The 19,859-nt window shown below is 52.0% G+C and overlaps 7 protein-coding genes across 7 annotated transcripts; 5 read left to right on the plus strand and 2 right to left on the minus strand.

Annotated features, from left to right (window-relative positions):
- Window positions 1-5,107: 5,107 nt before the first annotated feature.
- On the minus strand, window positions 5,108-7,804 carry CABS01_09257 (uncharacterized protein; the record flags this gene model as incomplete). Its single annotated transcript, XM_060542614.1, has 4 exons — window positions 5,108-5,484; window positions 5,540-7,510; window positions 7,571-7,720; window positions 7,777-7,804. 4 exons carry the CDS (start codon window positions 7,802-7,804, stop codon window positions 5,108-5,110), a joined length of 2,526 nt encoding a protein of 841 aa, XP_060400341.1.
- A 584-nt stretch (window positions 7,805-8,388) lies between these two features.
- CABS01_09258 (WD domain-containing protein) lies at window positions 8,389-9,561 on the plus strand (the record flags this gene model as incomplete). The annotated part of the gene is made up of 4 exons (XM_060542615.1): window positions 8,389-8,683; window positions 8,737-8,836; window positions 8,905-9,309; window positions 9,369-9,561. 4 exons carry the CDS (start codon window positions 8,389-8,391, stop codon window positions 9,559-9,561), a joined length of 993 nt encoding a protein of 330 aa, XP_060400342.1.
- A 141-nt stretch (window positions 9,562-9,702) lies between these two features.
- On the minus strand, window positions 9,703-10,579 carry CABS01_09259 (uncharacterized protein; the record flags this gene model as incomplete). The annotated part of the gene is made up of 2 exons (XM_060542616.1): window positions 9,703-10,135; window positions 10,191-10,579. 2 exons carry the CDS (start codon window positions 10,577-10,579, stop codon window positions 9,703-9,705), a joined length of 822 nt encoding a protein of 273 aa, XP_060400343.1.
- Window positions 10,580-10,932: 353 nt separating this feature from the next.
- CABS01_09260 (uncharacterized protein) lies at window positions 10,933-12,254 on the plus strand (the record flags this gene model as incomplete). The annotated part of the gene is made up of 5 exons (XM_060542617.1): window positions 10,933-10,984; window positions 11,053-11,205; window positions 11,257-11,704; window positions 11,755-11,778; window positions 11,831-12,254. 5 exons carry the CDS (start codon window positions 10,933-10,935, stop codon window positions 12,252-12,254), a joined length of 1,101 nt encoding a protein of 366 aa, XP_060400344.1.
- Window positions 12,255-13,017: 763 nt separating this feature from the next.
- Window positions 13,018-13,674, plus strand: CABS01_09261 (uncharacterized protein; the record flags this gene model as incomplete). Its single annotated transcript, XM_060542618.1, has 1 exon — window positions 13,018-13,674. One exon carries the CDS (start codon window positions 13,018-13,020, stop codon window positions 13,672-13,674), a length of 657 nt encoding a protein of 218 aa, XP_060400345.1.
- A 455-nt stretch (window positions 13,675-14,129) lies between these two features.
- On the plus strand, window positions 14,130-15,255 carry CABS01_09262 (uncharacterized protein; the record flags this gene model as incomplete). The annotated part of the gene is made up of 3 exons (XM_060542619.1): window positions 14,130-14,379; window positions 14,448-14,609; window positions 14,783-15,255. 3 exons carry the CDS (start codon window positions 14,130-14,132, stop codon window positions 15,253-15,255), a joined length of 885 nt encoding a protein of 294 aa, XP_060400346.1.
- A 2,398-nt stretch (window positions 15,256-17,653) lies between these two features.
- CABS01_09263 (uncharacterized protein) lies at window positions 17,654-18,028 on the plus strand (the record flags this gene model as incomplete). The annotated part of the gene is made up of 1 exon (XM_060542620.1): window positions 17,654-18,028. The coding sequence occupies one exon, from the start codon at window positions 17,654-17,656 to the stop codon at window positions 18,026-18,028; it is 375 nt and encodes a 124-aa protein (XP_060400347.1).
- Window positions 18,029-19,859: the final 1,831 nt, after the last annotated feature.

Consider the following 19,859-nt stretch of genomic DNA (forward strand, 5'->3'; position numbering starts at 1 on the left):
GCGAGTGATTGCGGAGTACGGATACTGACAGCGACAAGAGTACCTTCCATTGGTAATTTGGTAGTATTCTCTAATTAGCATCGTGGCTTCCTGCTTGAGCTTCGCGCCGGTGCTGTGCTGTATCGTGCAGGCCGCACATGCATTCAGCCTACGTTGCCTTGACTCAGCATCTCCTGCATCTTGGACGCTATCTTGGTGCTTGGCTGGAGGGCTGTTGTTCTACTGCAACAAGTACCTTATGCTGCTGGGTTTGGGCATCGTACGTCGTACCATTTTCCCACTCGGGTTGCGGACAACAGTGAGATATGACTGACTGACCACTTGACAACAGCCCGGCAGCCCATCACTCTCATGGCAGGTCTAATTTTGATAAGCAGTCATTAGCAGCGGCCTGCCCTGGCTTCTCAGCTATGTGACGGTGCCACGAGTGCCTGCTGCTTGCTACCTCACCACCTTACCTTGTACCCCGTGCAAGCCGTGGGAAAGGGTCCCCATTCGATGCCGCGCAGCCGTTCGTGACCCGTCTTACCCCCAGCTGAGTCTGACAAGGCGGATGATATTCAGGGACGATGCTTGAGTATCCGTCGTACCCTTAGGTGTTGTATTGCCGTGATGAGGAGACGTTTGTATAGATGACGACAACGATGGCGCTGTCATGCTCAGAGCGCAATACAGAGAAGTCTGTATCCGCTGGCGGCGGCGGCGGCGGTCGCTTATTTCATGATTCCGAGCCTTGTCCTCGACTGGTATCGCGTGTCTACGATTCAAGAGATGCGTGGTGTGTGAGCGAGAGAGTGAGAGAGTGCGTGGGTATGTGCGGAATGCAGAGACCGTTGGTGTCGGCACACAGTGTTAGCTTAATCCGGGGTTCATCTCACCATCGAGGAGCCAACTCATCTTCCAGGCCAACACACTGTGAAGCTTGCCTGCTTTCCCATCAGACCACCAGCTCAAGACAACGGGATTACTGATAATGACACAGTGTGATCTCTCCACAAGCCATCCGCCAAAAGCCGGGCAGGGGTGGCGGACAAGGAACAAAAGATCACCTCAGTTCGCGCAGACAAATTGCGGGGAAACTCCGCCAGCCCTGACAGAATTGGGGACGTACCTATCCGTACTCCGTACCTTATCGCAAATTCTCAGCTGCCCCTCTTTTGGCTCGCAGTTCGTACCGGCCAGCGGACTTCTTTCTTGCCAGGTACTTCGGAATACCTTAGGTAAGGTAGGTATCCGCAGGACCGTAGGCAATGGAAGTTCTGGTATGGACACCAATGACAATGGGCGGCACTGGCGCTAGTCAACTTTCACTTACACTACGAAGTAATACCTACTACACGTTTACCGCGATTCCTCGTCATACATTCTTGAGTTCAACTTACAGTAAACCAAGACCAGCCAAGCGACCACCCGAATAGCTAGTCAGCTTCGCTTGCCAACTTCTGAATTCCTCGCAAGCCTGCTCCAACAATCAACCTTACCTTACTGAGGTGCAACCCCAGACTTGAATGTTCGCTGCTTCCAGCCGCGGCCCCGGCTCCAGTCTTTAGACTCTGTCCACTCAGAGAAGACCCGCCCTCCCCAGACGCCGACGCCGACGCCGACGACGACGACGCCCTCCCAACCTCACCTCACCCCATGACCATGCTGGCGTGCGGCACAGCTCTTTCCGCACCTCCATCACTTTTTCCGACCTCGACGCTCACCCGTCGATTTGTTCTGGTTTTTCTCATGTTTCCAAAGTCATGCTGCTTATGTGCCTCTCGCCTCGAGGTCGGTTATGCACTTCACCAGCAACTGTATTCTTTGCCGGCCCTGCCAGCTGTGGCAGATGCATACCATCCCAAATCGTAGACGGGTGAAAGACTCATTGACAAGTTGATGTTGTGTTTTCACCCGAGCTCTAACGACAGTTCCCAAGACTAGTAAGTAGTAGGCGTTTTGTGAGAGGAGGCTTGCGACAGACAACACCCCCAGCCGTCAGCTCCCATAGGACTACGAGAATGGAGCCCCGTGGGCATCTACCACAAATCCCGTGTTTATACGGAGACCCGAGGCGGCACAGCTCTTCCTCCAGCCCATATTTTCTCTAGGGCTGATAAGGCAGCTCGCTAGCTTCAGCTTCCGATGGCAGGAAGGTCTACCCATTCAAGGCAGCAATCAAAGTCGACTTTTTTTTCTAGTGGAAATGAAACAGCCAGGCGAGACTTCCGAGACACGAGGGATGCTGTCTCATCTGCACCGGCAAGCCACGAGCACCACATTCCAAGTAATCTGACATGCAGATGCATTGCAAATCAGCTCTGGGCCAGCCTACACGCACGAAGGTAAAGGCCCGCACAGTCTCGTGGAACCAACACACTTTCGCCCTACGGGATATTGCTCGAGCAGCAGCGCACTGACAGGAGGGAGAAAGAGAAGGATGGAAAACGGTCCGGACTCGACCTTCTGGAACGTTTGCCCGGGCATTGACATATGTAGTCACACCTGGACAACAAAGAAGACGTCAGAGGGCCTGGTTTTCCCTGGCTGGTGTTTCTATTTGGCCTCATGCTGGCCTCTTACTGTAAGTTGACAGCCCTGGCATGGTAAGTCTCATAGCAGGCCGTTCCCCAATGTGTGGGCAAAGCCACTTATATATCGCTAGACGCCACGGCGTTAGTCTGGAATCTTTTGGTGATTTGCAGTCAAGCAAACCCTGCCCAAGTTCAGGTTTTGCTCCAATAACCTGCTCGTTCACTTCAAGTTGCAATCTCTGACGAGCTCTTGAAGTGCATTGAACATGGCCATTTGAGCCTTCAACACTTACCCCTACTTCCTTCCTGGAGTTCCATTACATGGAAAGCTAAATCCTTGACGTTCCCACAGCCGATGGTACCAAGAAATCCGTTTGGCAATTGCCTCCAGTTACATGGGCAGGACAGCAGGCTGTGTCTGACATGGGTACATCGGATATTCAGAACATCTGCCGGTGGCATGACGGCTCTCTAGAAATGTATCGTCTAAGCCCCCAAAGATTGCAAATACTCGGCTCACCGTCAGCGTCAGCCTCATCCCACAAGTTCGCAGGGACGGGAAGGAGCCTCGACTGTGCAACATGCGCCTGTAGTTTGGCAACAAGGGGGGCAATGTTTCCCACTGCATGCAACTTTGGTGGTTTTGCTACAAGGCCAGTGGGCAAGATATCAGTGGATAACGATGGAGCATTAAAGCAAATAGGAACCTTTACTCGAGCGGGATACCATCCGTCGTGAATGATACTCGAAAGTGCCCAAGATACAGCAACGTCCAATACGAGAGCAAAACACAAGCATGGAAAGTGCCCACTCGTAGTTGGAAACGGGCAATCCTGCCACGCCCTGTATACATACAGTGGGGAACACGGCGGGTGTGCATCGTATATATGTGTGATTTGACAAGTGATTCCCACCAACGCGCGCTGAAGTGCGGCTTCGATGATGATCTGATCCTCCGGATCCGCCTGCAACGATCGACGGCAGTGCGGCACCCCCGAGTCGAGCACCCCCGTCCGGCGAGGAAAAACTTTACACAACACCAACAGCAGCAGCAACAGGCGAGCCGGGAGCTGTTTGGCCTTTTTGGATTTTTTCTTTATGATCTCCCCAACAATGGGCTTCATACCGAGCCGGGGTTTTGTCTACGATTACCAACATCCACGTAACACAATGCACCGTGTCGTTGTGAAGTGAGAAATGTTTCCGTGGTAGTATCATCGAGGTCGCCCTGAACCTGGTCCAAATTGCCTTGTTCATGATGCAACCCCCCGTACCCGGAGAACTCTATATGGCCTTCGTTGGTTTAAATAACGCCCATGATGATGACCCAGCTGACCGTTTGTGCCGTCAAATCATGATAGAAGGATTTCGTAGACAAACTCATGATTCAACTCGGGCGCTCTCGCAACGTATTGTCAAAATTCCCCAATTTCCTCTGGTCTCTACGTGTGTCCACTCTGCCATACCTTTGGGGCCTTCCTGAAGGCGTCCAAGAATGAGCGCCTCACAACGGATTTGACCTAAGCTACGTACAGGGCATTTCGATGATGTTTATGTGGTAAGAGGACGTAAGTTGGAGCACATCTAGCTTGAGCAGACCTCTATGCTCCATATAAAGGCCTTCGATAGAAGCCTATCAGTATCTAGTCTCCATTCTCTCTTTATGGAAAACTGGAAGTTGATGATAAACTCTAAACATGGGTGAATCTCAACCTTCCTCGAGGAAAAGGCCTGAGATTGGGAGTGGAGAAGATGGTTACGAAACTGCATCGAAAGTCCAGACTCCCCTTCCGACCAACGCATATCCACAACCATACACAATGTCTTTGAGCCCTGTAGACCCGAGACGCGATATAAGTCTTTCACAATGGGGAGGGATCTTGCGGAGCTGGATGTTGTTGATCAAGAATCTTCGTAGACTCCGCGTCACCCAATTTATCTACCCATACCACGCGAGGCATACCCGCACTTCCCCACGCGCATTCCGGAGGAACCGAGAAGAGAATGATGGTTTCGTGCTACGTGATAGGCAAGTTCAGCGTAGCGATGGCTTCATCGACAAAAGGTTTAGCTTCCTGTTGGTGATATGTGTCCTACGCCAAAGCCCCCTAAGGCATCTTCAAAACGCCAACTGCTGTAGGTCCAGCAAACGAAACTGAAGAAACGATAGCCGGAAGGCAAATCATATGCTCTGAAGGTGAAAACCTAGCATCAACATTCGCCTTAAAAACTCATTGCTCTCGAAGAAATGTCAATTTCATACGTTGATACGACCCAGGAAAGTTGGAAACCCCACGGTAGTAAGGAATAGGCAAGTGGTTGCACGAGTGGGCGCTTCAGGATCCTTTCGTTCGTCATCTTAAGCGGTGTTGGCAAAGGAGCAAGTCACCGTACCCAATTAGCAAAAAGACTATAGCAAAAAACTTCTTGAATTGCAACGAGTCTCGAGGAAACAAGTCCTATTCCCTGGACATTCCCAAACGCCGGCGCTGAATATGCTTTAATCGTCCTCCCCAACTAATCCTTGCAACACCCATCTGACACACCATCTCCAACAGCTACTTATTTTTATCCGTATTCATACAAACGCTTCAATGTCCAATACCGCCAGCGACCCAGTTGTTCCATTCCGGGTTGCCAGGTGGAGGGAAAAGGCCCTGATCTTGCTGTTGCGCCGCGGCAGGTTGACCCTGCTGCCCCTGCTGTTGAAGTCTCTGCGCCTCCTCCTCCCTTCGATGCTGCTGCTGCCTCTGCTGCCTGTAGTAGAGAAGAAGCACCAGGGACAGGGCGAGGAAGACGATGATGAGGCTCTCGGCGATGCCGTCGTCCTCCAGCGGCACGCCGTCTGGGCCCGTACCGCCGATAGTATCATCAAAGATGTCTTCATAGTACGGGTCGTCATAGAACAGTTGGTCGTCTTGAAGGAAGTTGGCAATCCACTCGCTGAGTGACCAGTCCTTCTTTGGTTCTAATGTGTGTGGTTAGCCGATGTGTATCTCGGTGAATGCGCCGTGTTGACTTACTAGGATCGTCTTGGATTGAGTGAATCGGGCCGTGAGTGAACGTGTTCCATGCGCTTCGGAGGCGGAGCTTCAGTAGACTCAAGGTGACAGGAAGATAAGCCTCCTCATTGACCTCGAGCGCTTGGTCGTAGTATCTCTTGGCCAAGTGGAAGTCTTGGGTCAGGCCAATGCCATTTTCGTGCATCCAACCAAGGTTCCAAAGGGCCTGGGCACTCTGCGAGTAGTCCGAGGCGCCCGTGTAACACTGAACGGCCTTGTTGACGTCCGGCTCGGAACCAATTCCGTGGAAGTAGTAGTCGCCCATCTTGACCTGAGAGTCCACGTTCGACTGCCTGGATGACCTCGTCCAGTACATGAGGGCGAGTCTAGGGTTGTTGAGTAGGTTGGGGCGGGTATGCTGCTGAAGACCGAACCACTCGGGAAGCGGCAGCCAGTCGGGTATTTGGAGTCGTGACTGGACAGGATCAAGAATGAAAGCGACGTTGTTCTGCGCGCGCTCATATCCTTGCTCTGCTGCCATGACGTATTCCAAGAAAGCGAGCTCCTCGTCACCGTAGTAGTAGGCTTGGTTCGCCTCGGCCCACGAGGAAACAAGCGGCTCGGCCTTTTCGGCAACGTTTTTGTAGTAGCCCAAAGCCATCGCGCACGTCTTGTCGCGGCCCACGCCGTTGTATACCATCTCAGCAAGGTAGTAGTGAGCCTCGATCTGGCCGTATCTGGCGGCAAGCTCGAAGTAGTTATTTGCAATGCGGACGTCCTCTGCGCCGCCCTGGTCCAGGTAGAGCACGCCCAATTCGATCTGGGATGGCGCGTAGTCCTGTTCCGCTGCCGCCTTAAAGAGGTCGGTGGCCATGGCAACATTCTTTGGCGTCCCGTACCCGTAAAGCATCATGAGACCGAGTCCATGCTGGGATTGGGCATCTCCGTGAGAGATGCCTCGCTCAAACCATCTCTTTGCTTGATCAAAGCTCTGGTCGACACCATCACCACGCAAGTACATGCGGCCAATGAAGCCAGCCGCCTTACTCGCCGTCTTCTCGATACCCTGCTTATGGTTTTCGATGATACGGCCGTCCTTACGCCAGTACCGTTTCGCCACAGTGAAGAAGTACTTGCGAGCAAGGTCCAGATCCCGGTCGAGACCCCTCTGCCCCTCGTAGTAGATCCTTCCAAGGTTGTAAGATGCCTTGGCGTCGCCCTTTTGCGACATGAGATCGAGGTACTCAATCACATCATCAATGGCGGCATTGGCGTCGGAGTTGGGGCTCACTTTGATGGCGTTCATACCGGCACTCGAAGCGCTAGCACCCTCGCCGTAGACACCGCCAAGCTCATCAGCGATACGATACGACTCGACCACCCAAGCCATGCCGCCGGGTGGGCCCGAACGGTACCAGTCCATTGCCTTGTCCGCAACTCTCTTGTAGTACTTGCTTGCAGCCTCGCAATTCTTCGGCGTCGCAATGCCGCTGTGATGGCGGTAGCCAATGGCCATTTCCGCGCGTGTGTCGCCCTGCATCGCTGCAAAAGTGTAGTAGAGGAGCGCCTTTGCCTGATCGGGAGCAACAACATGGCCAATGCCAGTTGCGTAGTAAAGACCAATCATGTACTGTGCCGTGCGATTTCCGTGGACCGTCGCGAGGGTGTGGTAATGATCGAAAGCAACCTTGAGGTCTCTCGGGTAGGTGTAGTTGCCATAGAAGTTCATCTCCGCGAGAAGGTACAGCGCGTCCGTGTTGTTTTTCAAAGCAGACTGTTCCAACAGCTTCACAGCCTCCAACAACGGACCTGTGACCTTGGCCTCCTGTGTCTGGTGGCTACCAGGAACAGGTGCAGCCTTCAGGCTGGGCACGACTTTGAGGGCATATCGGAGCACGGTATAGACGACAGTATAGCGGCGTTCACGTCTGGGGTAGGTTCGGGGTGGTAGCTTGATCAGTTGTTCGATTGCGAGTTCGACTAAGTCCGCTCCTATGGGAAATCAGCTCTGTTAACCGACATTCCCCCCACCATCGCGAATAGTGTACATACCGGGCTGCCTCGGAGGTGGGGTGTGGTGTTCCGGGATAACATCCGTTTGTACTTTCGCATGCTTTCCTTCGCTGCTGTCGTGATTCTTTTCGTAGTCGTTCAAGACCTTTTGCTCGTCGACACAGAATACAGTTGCTGCCTGCAACAGCACTTGATGATATGTCAGCTTACGTTCAGCCGTTTGGATTCAGTGACTTTTAACTTACGGCCTAGCCAGAGCAAAGAACGCCTCATCTCGAACGGTAATTATGTGCCAAATTCGAGCGCAAAGTTCCGCGACATGTTATATCTCACAGATATGCGGTGTCGGGAGAGGGTTTGTTGGTATTCCTAGCAATTACGCAGCTCGGTGCTTTCAGAACAGCTGTCCTGGCTTTAGGTCCACGTAGATGGAATTGGGAGCTCCAAATGAACAGGGATAGTCCACTAAACGAGACTTGATTGGTCGCTAACTTAGCCGGACGCCAGGTACGCAATACCGTTGTAAGCGGGCACTAGTTCGGAATGCTGCGTACTTGTATAACGCGGGGGTTTGCATAAAAACGCTTCTTCATTGACCAGTCCTCCAATGCGCTCACTGGTGATGCTTGCTCAAGTTTCTACGAATTTCATAGTCTGCAAAATTTCGATCTCAGCCGGGTGGAAGTGATAAGGCGGGCGGAAATCTTCAAACTTGTCAAGACCATAGAGGAGAGGTCAAATTTTGAGCTGTCTAAGCTGTGTACCATCGACGCTCAGTAAGTAGTTGCAAATCTCAGTTTTTGGTCAAGGGTCCATGCTCATATAAGCCATGCACCAAAGGTCAAGGTGCCGTGAAAATGTACAACCTGTCTTGCGTTGACGGCCATAGATTTGGCGATGTCTATGTTCTCGACATTCAGCGCCTCAACGCTGGTCTGTCCGCCATCTCATCAGATCAGAAACTCAGTCTCTTCGATCCTGCACGAGTGGGACAGGGTCCGATCAAGTCATACCAGACCAACCATGGCAACTTGACATGCCTTAGGACTTTTGACTGGCAAAACTCTATCGTTTGCACGGCGGGAGAAAATGGGGAAGTCTCAGTCTGGGATATGAGGGAAGCGTCAAAGCCGCAGGTCGCTCATTTTGCGGGTATGTTTTCTCGCTCTGAAATATCTAACGAATCTCACTAACACAACGTTCAGCTGCTCAGTCGCCTATTTTGTCTATGGCTTGCGACCCTAGGAGCAACACAATAGCACTAGGCACAGAGTTCCAGAACCACACCGCATCCGTGCTACTCTGGTAAGCCTTCCTTGGATCACGACTACCCACCCCCGCCCGATTACACAGAACTCCTGACACATCCATAGGGATATCAGAGCCGGCCCGAAGCAGAGGCTCCAGTACGACGAAGTCCACAGTGACGACGTCACAGAACTCCGCTTCCACCCTTCAGAATCTCATATCCTCCTCTCGGGATCGACCGATGGCCTCGTCAACGTCTATGACACACGAATTTCGGACGAAGATGAGGTCGTCGTCCAGACGTTGAACCAGGGCTCTGTCCACCACGCCTCCTTCCTCAGCAATACCGAGGTCTATGTGCTGACTCACGACGAGAAGCTGGCCGTGTACAGCGTCGCGGAGGATTGCGGCTCTGGCGCGGCTCTGGTAGACTTTGGCGACGCAAGAGAGACACTGGGCTGCCAGTACATTGCCAACATGACGACAAAGGTTGACGGAAGCGGTGCTATCGTCGGTGCGGGCTCACAAGAGTAAGTCTTGTTGACGAATTGTTCCCAATGTTTGGCAGCGTAACTAATAAGTGAACCAGCCGCCAAGTCTTTGAGTTGGTACACCTGTCCCGTACCGCCGAAGGCAGCTGGGGCTTCGACAGGGCGAACAGCGTCGGTCTGCCGGGGGGGCACGGCGAGGAGATTGTACGCTCGTTCTGCTTCTACGATGACGAACAGGTTGTCTTCACTGCTGGAGAAGACGGTAATATCAAGGCTTGGAGGCCCACGTAGGTCAGGGATCGAAGAAAGCAAAAGTAAAGAAAAATAGAACTTGAGAACGAAAGTGAATTGTTTTACGGCTATGCTGCTCATTGCGTGTGGGTATCATGGTTTCCCCCCTTTTCGTGTTGCCAAAGAAATTCATCCCCCGAGTTAGCCATACTTGTCGTGCTTTCCCTTGACCTTCAACATTAATAACTGCTCGTGGTAATCGCCCTCCCTTCTCGCCCTCTTCAACTTCCTGACTTCGTCGTCCTCGAGTCTACGCCCTACCGCTTGTTCAAGCTCCTTGCGACTAATCTTTTCCTTCGCCTTTTCTTCCTTGTTCGCTTTGAGCCGCGGCTTGAATCTCGCTTGCATCCTGATACGCCATGTGGTGTTGAATGTGATGGACTCTTCGTCGCCTCTGACGTCCGAGGTGGTAACATTGGGTTTCGGCGGCTTGACAGAGAGGAAGGTATCGCGTAATGTCTGGACTTGGAATGTGCCAGGGGTATCCGCCGTTGCGATGATGTTGAAAGACTCTAATGGTGAGACGGCCGCCGATGTCGCTGACAGCACGCCGTTCTTGTCGCATCCCAGATATCTGTGGCTCGTTAATACATGGCTCCCGTCGACAGCCTTCTGCAAATTATTCTTACTGTCCGTGATGGCCCTTGAACCTGAACTGCTCCGTCCCTGTGATCCTGTTCGCAACCCACACCTGCCGCACGTCGTGCGGCTCAGCCGTAGACGGGTTGCCATCGACGATGTTCTCGATCCCAAGCGTAAATATCTTGCCTACGGCATCGCACGCCAAAGCAGTAGGGGGCTCCGTCGGCAAGACGAATATGACGGGTCCGACAACATCCGTCACGGCATCGGCAGACACCCAGCTATCGTCGTCATCGTCCGCGTTCGCCGTCGATGCGGAAGCTCCGCCGGTGCGGGCAACCTCCCCGCCCTGCGCGTCGCGGTCCTGGGCCTCGGCTTCCGCGCGCTTTCTTTTCTTGGGCTTCTTGTCGCCCTTGAAAGACAGGGGCTTGACCATCGCGTTGTATCGCTCGTGTTTCGTGTCCCCCCCTCCGCTCGCAGGACTCGATGAGGAAGGTGAAAGTTGCGTTATCTTGATGCGGTTTTCGGCGATAACCGGTAAACTTTCTCTTTGGCCAATCTTGGGTGCGTGCTTGACCTTTCGAAGTCTGGGAATGGTGATGAGTAGAGTTCGAGGAACGTTTGAACGTTGTGATTACATAAGGGGCTATCTGTGCCCCTCCCCCACCTTTTAGGTACCAACCCGGCAGGTGGTATCGCGGAAGCTTGTCGATGAGCCTACGATCTGGCTGGATTCCTTCTTGTTTCATTCGTTGCTACCTTTAAACTTCTACAACTCAGATAAACACCATGGTTCAGATCGCACAACCGGTGGTTGTGTCTCTCAACGACCTTAAGGAGGGTGAGTACCGTCGAGCAGGATCGTAGGATGGAACGGACAACAGCTTACATGTGAAATTCACATCATAGGCAACATCCCCTTCGAGACTCTTAAAGAGGCCTTTGGGCCCGAATCTCTAGGTATCCTGGTGGTCAAGGATGTGCCGCCAGAGTTCACTCATTTGAGGCACCAGACCTTATCTTACGCATCTTACTTGGGCAATCTCCCTGAGGAAGAGCTGGGTACGATGCAATTTGCTACCCGTCTGCCCACCACTGCTTACACATGAGCAGTCAAGCTTGAGAATGAAAAGGCCAAATACCTGACGGGCTGGTCCCTGGGTAAAGAAACACTCAAGAATGGCCAAGTTGACACATTCAAGGGTTCATACTATGCCAACTGCGCATTCTACGTTGATGCAACTCTCGACTGTGCTAAGCCGACGGCCGAGTTTAACCAGAATAACTTTCCCGAGTACCTCTCGCCAAATATCTGGCCTTCACAAGACGTCCTTCCGGGGTTCAAGCCGAGTGTGGAGAGTCTTTGCCGAGTCATCATTGATGCGGCCGTTTTGGTAGCCCGAGCATGCGACAGATTTGCCGAGTCTGAGATCCCAGGATATACCAAAGGGTACCTTGAACACGTTGTCAGTACATCGAACACGACCAAAGCGCGCCTTCTACACTACTATCCGCAGACGAAAGAGGCCCTTTCCAAGATTGGTGCAGCCGACGATGACTGGTGAGCCACTGGATTGTGACCGCCTTCAGAAATCCACTAATAGATGCAAGGTGCTCGAGACATAAAGATCATGGGTTAGTCGGCCCCTTCTAGCAACGATGCTGCTGGTACTAACACACTCGGTAGGTGTCTGACTGGTCTGACATCTGCCATGTTCATCGACGAGAAGGAGACTTCTACCGTGGTACCTGAAGCCACGAACAATACGATAGCAAGCCTACCACCTTTGTCGGAGCTGGCCGCGTCTCCTGATCCGTCAGCAGGGCTGTATATCGAATCGCGGGGCGGAGAGACGGTACAGGTCAAGATACCGCGGGACTGCATCGCTTTTCAGACCGGCGAAGCTCTAGAGCGCATCACGGGCGGCAAGTTCAAGGCAGTACCGCACTTCGTAAGGGGAGTCAGGGCAGCTGTGAGCGACGGACGCGTCGCGCGTAACACGTTGGCCGTCTTCACTCAGCCAAACCTTGGCGAGGAGGTGGACAATGAGCAACACATAACGTTTGGCGAGTTTGCGCGGGGCATCGTGGCCAAGAACACTGTAACATAAGAGTGTCATCGTTCCGCTGATGAGAGTGTAAACGAAGCATGTCAAAGGTCACAGTCGGCTTGTTGATTGCTCCGGTGTATGTGACTAGTAGTCGAGTGTAGCCGACCCCGATGTTGGATTTGTCAAGATTGTTCGGGGCCACACGGTGGGGCACCCGACAGCAGGGGCCCGGCCGGTAGTCCCGGAGCTCGGTACTTGGTGTTGAAGGGGCCAGTCTATACTCCGAAAGGCAGCTCGGAGCCGTAGCTGTATATTCCAAATCATAGACCTAGAGGACTAGCCAAGCCGAGGCCCAAGAGGCGCAGAACGATAGCGCATGAATTCTCTAGAATTGCGTGATGCTAATGGTGAGTTTCGAGGTTGCTCAGTCAGCAAAGCTTTCGTGCGCTTGCATCATGATTGCAAAACCTCACCTATTGGCAGCTACTCTGTGGACAAGGAGCTCTATCAACACCCGGAAGCTACCCCACCCCCGCCGCCTGCTCCAATGGGGGCCTTTCGTCACCACTTCTATCAAGTAAGGTATCCGTATTGCTGCTGCTGGGCCACCTGTAGGTATCTCATATCCCCCAGACAAAGCTCCATGAAGCTCCCCTCGAACGTGTTATTAAACCTGACTCGACGCCCAATCTTTGCGTCGTCTCTATTCCCACTCATCCCATCCTCAAGTTCGACGATACCACTCGCCAGCAGAAACACTGCCCGCCTCCAACGCAACATAAGCACCACCGCCACATCCCGTTTCCGCTACACATCACCAGCAATGGCCGTACCGCCCAAATTCGCAGCTCACAAGCTGACCTTCGGAGCGGAACCCAAGCCCTCGGCCGACGGCGTCCCCGCGCAGCCGCACACCATCGAGCTCTACCTCGACTACGTCTGCCCCTACTCCGCGAAGCAATTCAACACATTTTACAACGCCGTCGTGCCCGCCATCCGCGCGAACCCGGCCTGGGCCGCCAACCTCGAGGTCATCTTCCGTCAGCAGGTCCAGCCCTGGCACCCCTCGAGCACCCTGGTTCACGAGTCCGCCGTGGCCGTCGTCAAGACCGCGCCCGCCAAGTTCTGGGCGTACAGCGACGCCCTCTTCAAGGCGCAAAAGGACTACTTTGACGCCAACGTCGTCAACGAGCCGCGCAACGAGACGTACAGGCGCCTCGCCAAGCTCGCGGGCTCCGTGGGCGTCGACGAGAAGGCGGTGCTGGACCTGCTCGTCGTCTCGGACAAGCCCGACGCCGAGGGCGCGCTCAACGTCGGCAACGGCGTGACCAACGACTTCAAGGTGCTCATCAAGCTCGCGCGGTTGACGGGCGTGCACGTCAGCCCCACGGTGCTGTTTGACGGGTACCCGAACAACGAGATCAGCTCCGGCTGGACGCTTGACCAGTGGAAGGAGTGGCTTCAGAAGAACATTGCCTGACTTGAAGGGCGGCGGGGTTCGGCGCGGGATCACCGGCTTTGAGACGATGAGGTGCTCTATTAGCTAGTAGGCAATCTGGCAGGGTTTCCAGGTTGGATTCTCATAGTAGCGGTCTTCAGTCACGTCAATCATTTAACCTAGCATAGCCAACTTGTGTCCGAGAGTCAATCAAATAAGAAGAGACAGTAATTCATGCTAGTTGCAGCTCGTGACGATTAATTGTTATCCTCATGAATTTCGGCGATGTTGAAATGGCGTACACCATCCGGGCGCTGGATACTGATTAAGTCAAGTCGCGTCGCGTGGGGAAAAATTAATTAGTACCAGGGAAGGTAGATGCGTGCAGTGACCTCATCCGACCTCAGCATTCTCATCTCACCATCAACCTCTCACTCTCCCTAATCCACCCATTTCACTCACTCACTCTTCCCCTTTTCCCTTTGGACAACCTCACAATGTCCCTACTGCGGCTCGCCTTCATACGGCAACCCCCACAAACGATCCGAATCCTCCCCACGATACGCCAATGCGCTCTCCGTCCTACCCTCCGGAAATCTCTTCTTCAGAACCAGCAATGTAGCCTGAGAAGGCCCTTTGCCTCCGCACCACCGCCGCCGACCACGGCCCCCCGGGCCGTCACCACACCACCGAAGCCGAACTCAGCCGGCGCCGGAGGCTCTGCCGGTCCCCGGGCCGGGAACCCACGTGAGTAGTAGACCCATCCATACTTCATCTCACTGTCTCTGCACACAAAGCTAACGGTGACCTACTAGAACTGCCTGAGCGACTGCTCATCTACCACGCCGGCACCGGTCGGACGGCCTTTCTGGCCTTTTGGAAAATCACCACCGTCTTCTCATGCGTCTTCTTCTGCTTCGTAGCTGCTCCCAGCTACGTCCGCGCCGAAGATAAGACTCTTACTGAGGCAGCGGGATGTAAGCTTCTCACCCCACATCTCACTCACACGTTGACTGCATTCCCATCCCATCATTCCCTATTCTCCTCCTCATAACCTCCCCCTTTGCTACACAAACCTCGCAGCATCTGATGTTTCCAAACCATTCTCACATCCCATAAACCATCGCACATATACTAACACCCGATCCAGTGGCCGCCTGCGGCATCATCCCCTTCCTCTTCGTAGCCTACACCTCGGCCCCCTTCGTAACCTACATCTACCTCCGCCTGCCCCCCTACGCGCGCCAATCCCGCGCCCTCCTAGAACGCTACGTCCGCACCCTCCCGCCCACAGCTCAACTCGAGATCGGCACAATGGGCCTCGCCACCCGTCCCCGTCTCACGGCCGTCACGGCCGCCGAGCTCCGTCCCGTGGCCGCGGACAGCGGGCCCTTGGCCACGCGCCTCGGCATCGTCACGCACACCAAGGACGTCTCGGCGCTGATGGCGAAGCGGAGGTGGTATCACTACCGCCCCGTCGGCCAGTTTGGCATCAACAGCGTTGAGGCGGGCGGGAAGACGAGCAGTAGCGGTAGCAGTGGCGGCGGCAAGGGCGCTAGTCATGGCGTTAACGATGGGTGGGTGTGGAATATCGTGCGCGAGTCGCTGGGTAAGCGCAAGTGAGTAGGGCGAAAGGGTTGGCCAGTTTGCCAAGCGCGTCCCACCATGTATTCGAGACTCTCGAGTCAAGGAGAGAGAAGTGCCGGTCAGGGTGACGGTAGCATTGTACGATTCAAGCAAGACCGAGAGGGGGCGAAAGTGTACATACGCACGTTCTGCTAGTCGTGTACGGCGCTCTCTGCGTTGTCAGATTATCTATCTAGAAGAGGGTGTGCCCCTGAGGGTGAGGGCGTGGATGATCGGAAGCCCACGCGGGGATTCCGGTATTCATCACGAGTGGCAAAGCATCACGTTCGATATTGATGCCGGGAGACAAACGACATCGATTTGTATACTATCAAACAACAACAAAAAAAGTTACAGGTGATGCCTCACCCCTTCCCTGGCGCAGACGCACTGCCACTAGTCATTCGATTTCGCCACAGTCTAAAAGCTGCTGATCGAGTCAAGGACTTGAGTCGCAATAGGAGAGCTATTTTGGACCCCGTCTAACGGTAACGGTAGGATCGAATCATCGTAGCATGTTCCATAACGTGGTGGAGGGTATTCGTACTTTGCCCATATAAGAGGCGAAAAAAAAGAGAGTGCTCTACCTAGGTTGAACCATGTTCCGGGAGGCAATCGCCATCGCACGTTTTTCGACGCTGACAACCTCGGGATGTCCAAGTTGCCTTCCTCGTCCAATACTCTTCCCACTTGCCCCTCCAACTGGGTCCCAAACCAGGGGCTTTTCTCGTGTAGAGTGTGAAGATGTTGGCTTGTTGGTTGTCAGGAAACATGAGGGGAGAGATGTAACCATAACCATGCTGTGAAAGGGTCGAGAACCAACACACTCACAAACCGAGGCTAATAACGAAAACGAGCTGACTCTGCGTCTGCCGGGGCCACAGTTCAGCCCCAAAGCCCCATTTCCAGCCGTCACCACCACCACCACTGGGAAACTCACGGCGAGGAATCCGTTGGCACACCACCATCTCTACAATACCCTGGTTGGCTTTGCTCCTCTCTGCCCTCCCTCTTCGGCCACCTCCGTCCGTCCGTCCGTCCGTCGCCGTCGCCGTCATCCGCCGCCGGAAGACGGCCTCCGCACCTGTTACCTCACCACACCCATTTGTATCCGGGCGCCGAGTAAAAACCCGAAATACACCTACCACTAAACTCCGAAGTCATTCCGTCGTACACAATCTCACACACCCTCCCCCTCTTCTATGTTGGTGCCAGTGGGATGGAAGGTAGGTAGCCAGTACATACGTCCACCGCCCCCCCCGGAACCAACAAGTCACTCATATCTCTGGAATTGCCGATGCCTCATTATCGCTGCCTCACCGTGTACTTCTACCTGTGAGAAATAGCAACATTTTCTTCACCCTTAAAACTCGGCATCCGGCAGTCGCATCTGGTACCATCCTGCAAGAATATGTTGAAATTCAAAAGGCGAATGAGGAAGAGCGCATAATGATCAACCCTATCATCCCGATGCGTGTACGTGTGCACTCGGAGACCGGGTTGTCGACGCCCGGGTAAGTCACGAATCTACCCGTAAAGCAAATCGGGACTCAATAGTAGAGATGGAATTGTGTCTTGGAACTCTACCGTACCTTTGAGTGACTTGCCATTATGCTTGTGTCATGTTTTGCAAAGCCCACGAGGGAGGGAAGGAGGGGGGGGGGGGCAACATCGCTTTCAATGTTTAAAGTCCGAAACAACCAGACGCACGTCAAAAGGATGCAAGCACGCATTCCAAAACGACATCACCAAGCTTGACCGTCGGCCACGCCGAGAAACCTCAATCCCAACAAGAAAGTGTGAGCGTACGCAGTCAAAAAAACATGAGACGGAAAAGACAAAAGCGGGGAAACCCGTGGACTATGAGGATCCTCCCCAGTCTACCTACCTTACATTGAAAAAAAAAGATGCGATGAAAAATGGAAGCAAGATTCGAGTCTATTGGACCTGCATGTCCCAGATCACAGATGGTATGCATGTGAGATGGACATCCACACATCCTTGGAATGTCCTTCCCCCCCCCTCTCTTCATCCAGCCCTTTGCAGTTTGCACACCCCTCTTCTCAGAGGGATTCAAACCCCCCCCTCACCGCTGCACGCCACGCATATTCTTGCGTCGACTTTCCCGCGCATTTCACACCTTACATCGGCGATACAGGAACCCGGTCTGGCCGCCGTTGCGCGGCCAAAAGAAAGAGACTACCTACCTTACGGGGTTTGGTACACTAGGTACTCGTAGGCGACCATCGTTGCAAATGTTAGAAAAAAACGTGCCAATGCCAAACTCTAATAGCGACCTTATCTCGAAACAACGTCACCCGTGGCCTAGGCAAAGGGGTTGCAACGATACTCGCTCCCACACTCCGTACTGCATACTTGATGTAGGTAGGTAGGTATGGCAAGGGCAAATCTCCAACATCTCCAAACATCTCTTTTGCTTCCCGCCGCTTGCTCCCATCCATCCCATCCATCACTTTGGGAGAGTTCATCGAACCCGACCCGAACGAACCCGGTCCTGGCTGCGAAACACGAGGCACAGATAACTACATGCCCCTACTCAGTACCTACCCACCCATGCAATGCCAGCGCGGTGCAGACCGCAGTGAACCCGACTCCTTGGCCGATCTGGTACACGTTACCCACGCGATGTCTCTCTCCAAGGACTCTTCAAATTCTTGAACTCACCGTCCTCGTTCCCTGTCCCCCGTCATTCGAACGAGTGACGAACATGGACTGTTCTCGACCCTGCCCATCACTTTTTGCGTGTTAAATTTAACCTTTCCCTCCTGCGTGTACTCCGTAAAGGAACACACCCCCCGGACCCGTCGCCAAAACCCTCCACTGCCTTACCTAACCGGCAATCGCTCATTGCTACCAACGGCAAACCACAGCGGCAATCGTCGTCATTGCGAAGCGAAGCAGAAGCAGAAGGGGAAGACGACGAGAAGAAGCTAAATTATGCGGTTTTCGTCAGCGGTGATGTAAGCTTGCGACTCAACCGTCTCACCACATTGAAGTTTCCAAGCGATGCTCTTCCTCCCTTGGGCCCTGGGTCCTGGGTCCTGGCTCAAGGGTCCCCCCCATTGAATGTCACTGCTCCCCACACTTTCTCTCGCCGATCAAAAGAGGCTCGAAACTATCCGTACATACCCAGAGCTTTCCGAATATACGCCCCGACATCCGACTCCCGGCTTCCGCGCAGTTGCGTCGTTCTTCTTCTTCTCCATCTCCAGGCTCCGTCTGCGGTGCGGCGTGCTCTACGGGGTACGGGGGAGGCCAACGGAATAGCCGAGGACGACGTTGTAAATACTTTTTTTCGTGTGGGATAAAACGGGCAGTCGTAAGTACTAGGTAGCTGTTGCTGTATAAGCGAGGTCAGACGTATCACGTAAGTAGGTATACCTACCACCCCGCTGTATAGCCTCAAAAAAAAAGACAAAAGAAACGCTTTTACCGACCGCCGAGATAATATACACTCCGTACCTTAGCTTCACTTTCTAAGTACCTTGTTATTAAAGAAAGTTAATTCTTTTTAAGTTATAAATATAAGAATATAGTTTTAATAAAATAGTATAGTACTTACTTAGTACTTAAATTAAAATACTTTTTTAAGCTTATTATAAGAGAAAAATAATTATATTATTAACTACTTATTATTAAAGTTCGTAACGCTATAGTTTTAACTATAATAGTTTTATTTATAATAAATAAAAAGTTTAATTATAAGTCCTTTAAAAGCCTCTTTTTAAAAGCTATAAGAGCTTTTAAGTATACTAAGTTAAAATATTTATTAAAATATTAATAACTAAATTAACTTTATAATAATAGTTTTAATAAAGAAATTAAAAAATAAATTAAAAAATAATATTAAAATCTTTATTAATATTAAGTATAATTTATAAAAGGTAATAACGTAGCTATAGAGTATTAATAATATATCTTATATTAAAAAGATTATTATTAATATTAATAAAATAAATAAGGCCGTGTTAATATAATACTTTAGCTTTTTTTTATAACTCGAGGACTATAGCCTTAAATAGTATTAGAAATTTATTAAAAAGCTCTCTTAAATACTTTAGTATATTTATTATTATTTTTATAATAATAAAACTCTTAGTATTTATATATAAGTATAAGTTATTTATTTTTAAATAATAATACTAATTTATTAATAAGCTATTAAAACTACGATTTTAATAATTTTTTAATAAGGGAGAGGGTAGAATAAAAAAAAGGATAGGTAACTTATAAAAAAGGTTAAGGTTAAATAGTACGGAATTCGAGGGTAGGGTAGCGTCTATATATACTGCGGTAATCCTCTAGTAATGCAAAACGATGGAGTTAAACAGTGTGGCTTCACTTTTAAACCTGTCGGTTAGCCCGTTTGCCCCGTCAAGGCTCAACGTTGTTTCCAGTGGAGGTTCCCTTTTTACTCGCCCTCTGATAGCTTAGAGGTGTGTGTGGTGTGTGGGTGTATGAGTGTTGCGTACCCGCGTATAGGGGAAAAAGGTCTTGTTTTTTTTTTGTAAAGGAAGTTGAGACCATTTGCTTATGCAAAGTGTATTTGGGGGTGGGCGTCTTGCTCAACGTGCGGCTGA

The sequence above is a fragment of the Colletotrichum abscissum genome (genome assembly GCF_030869225.1).
Source record: "Colletotrichum abscissum strain IMI 504890 chromosome Unknown Scaffold_22.1, whole genome shotgun sequence".
NCBI lineage: Eukaryota > Fungi > Ascomycota > Sordariomycetes > Glomerellales > Glomerellaceae > Colletotrichum > Colletotrichum abscissum.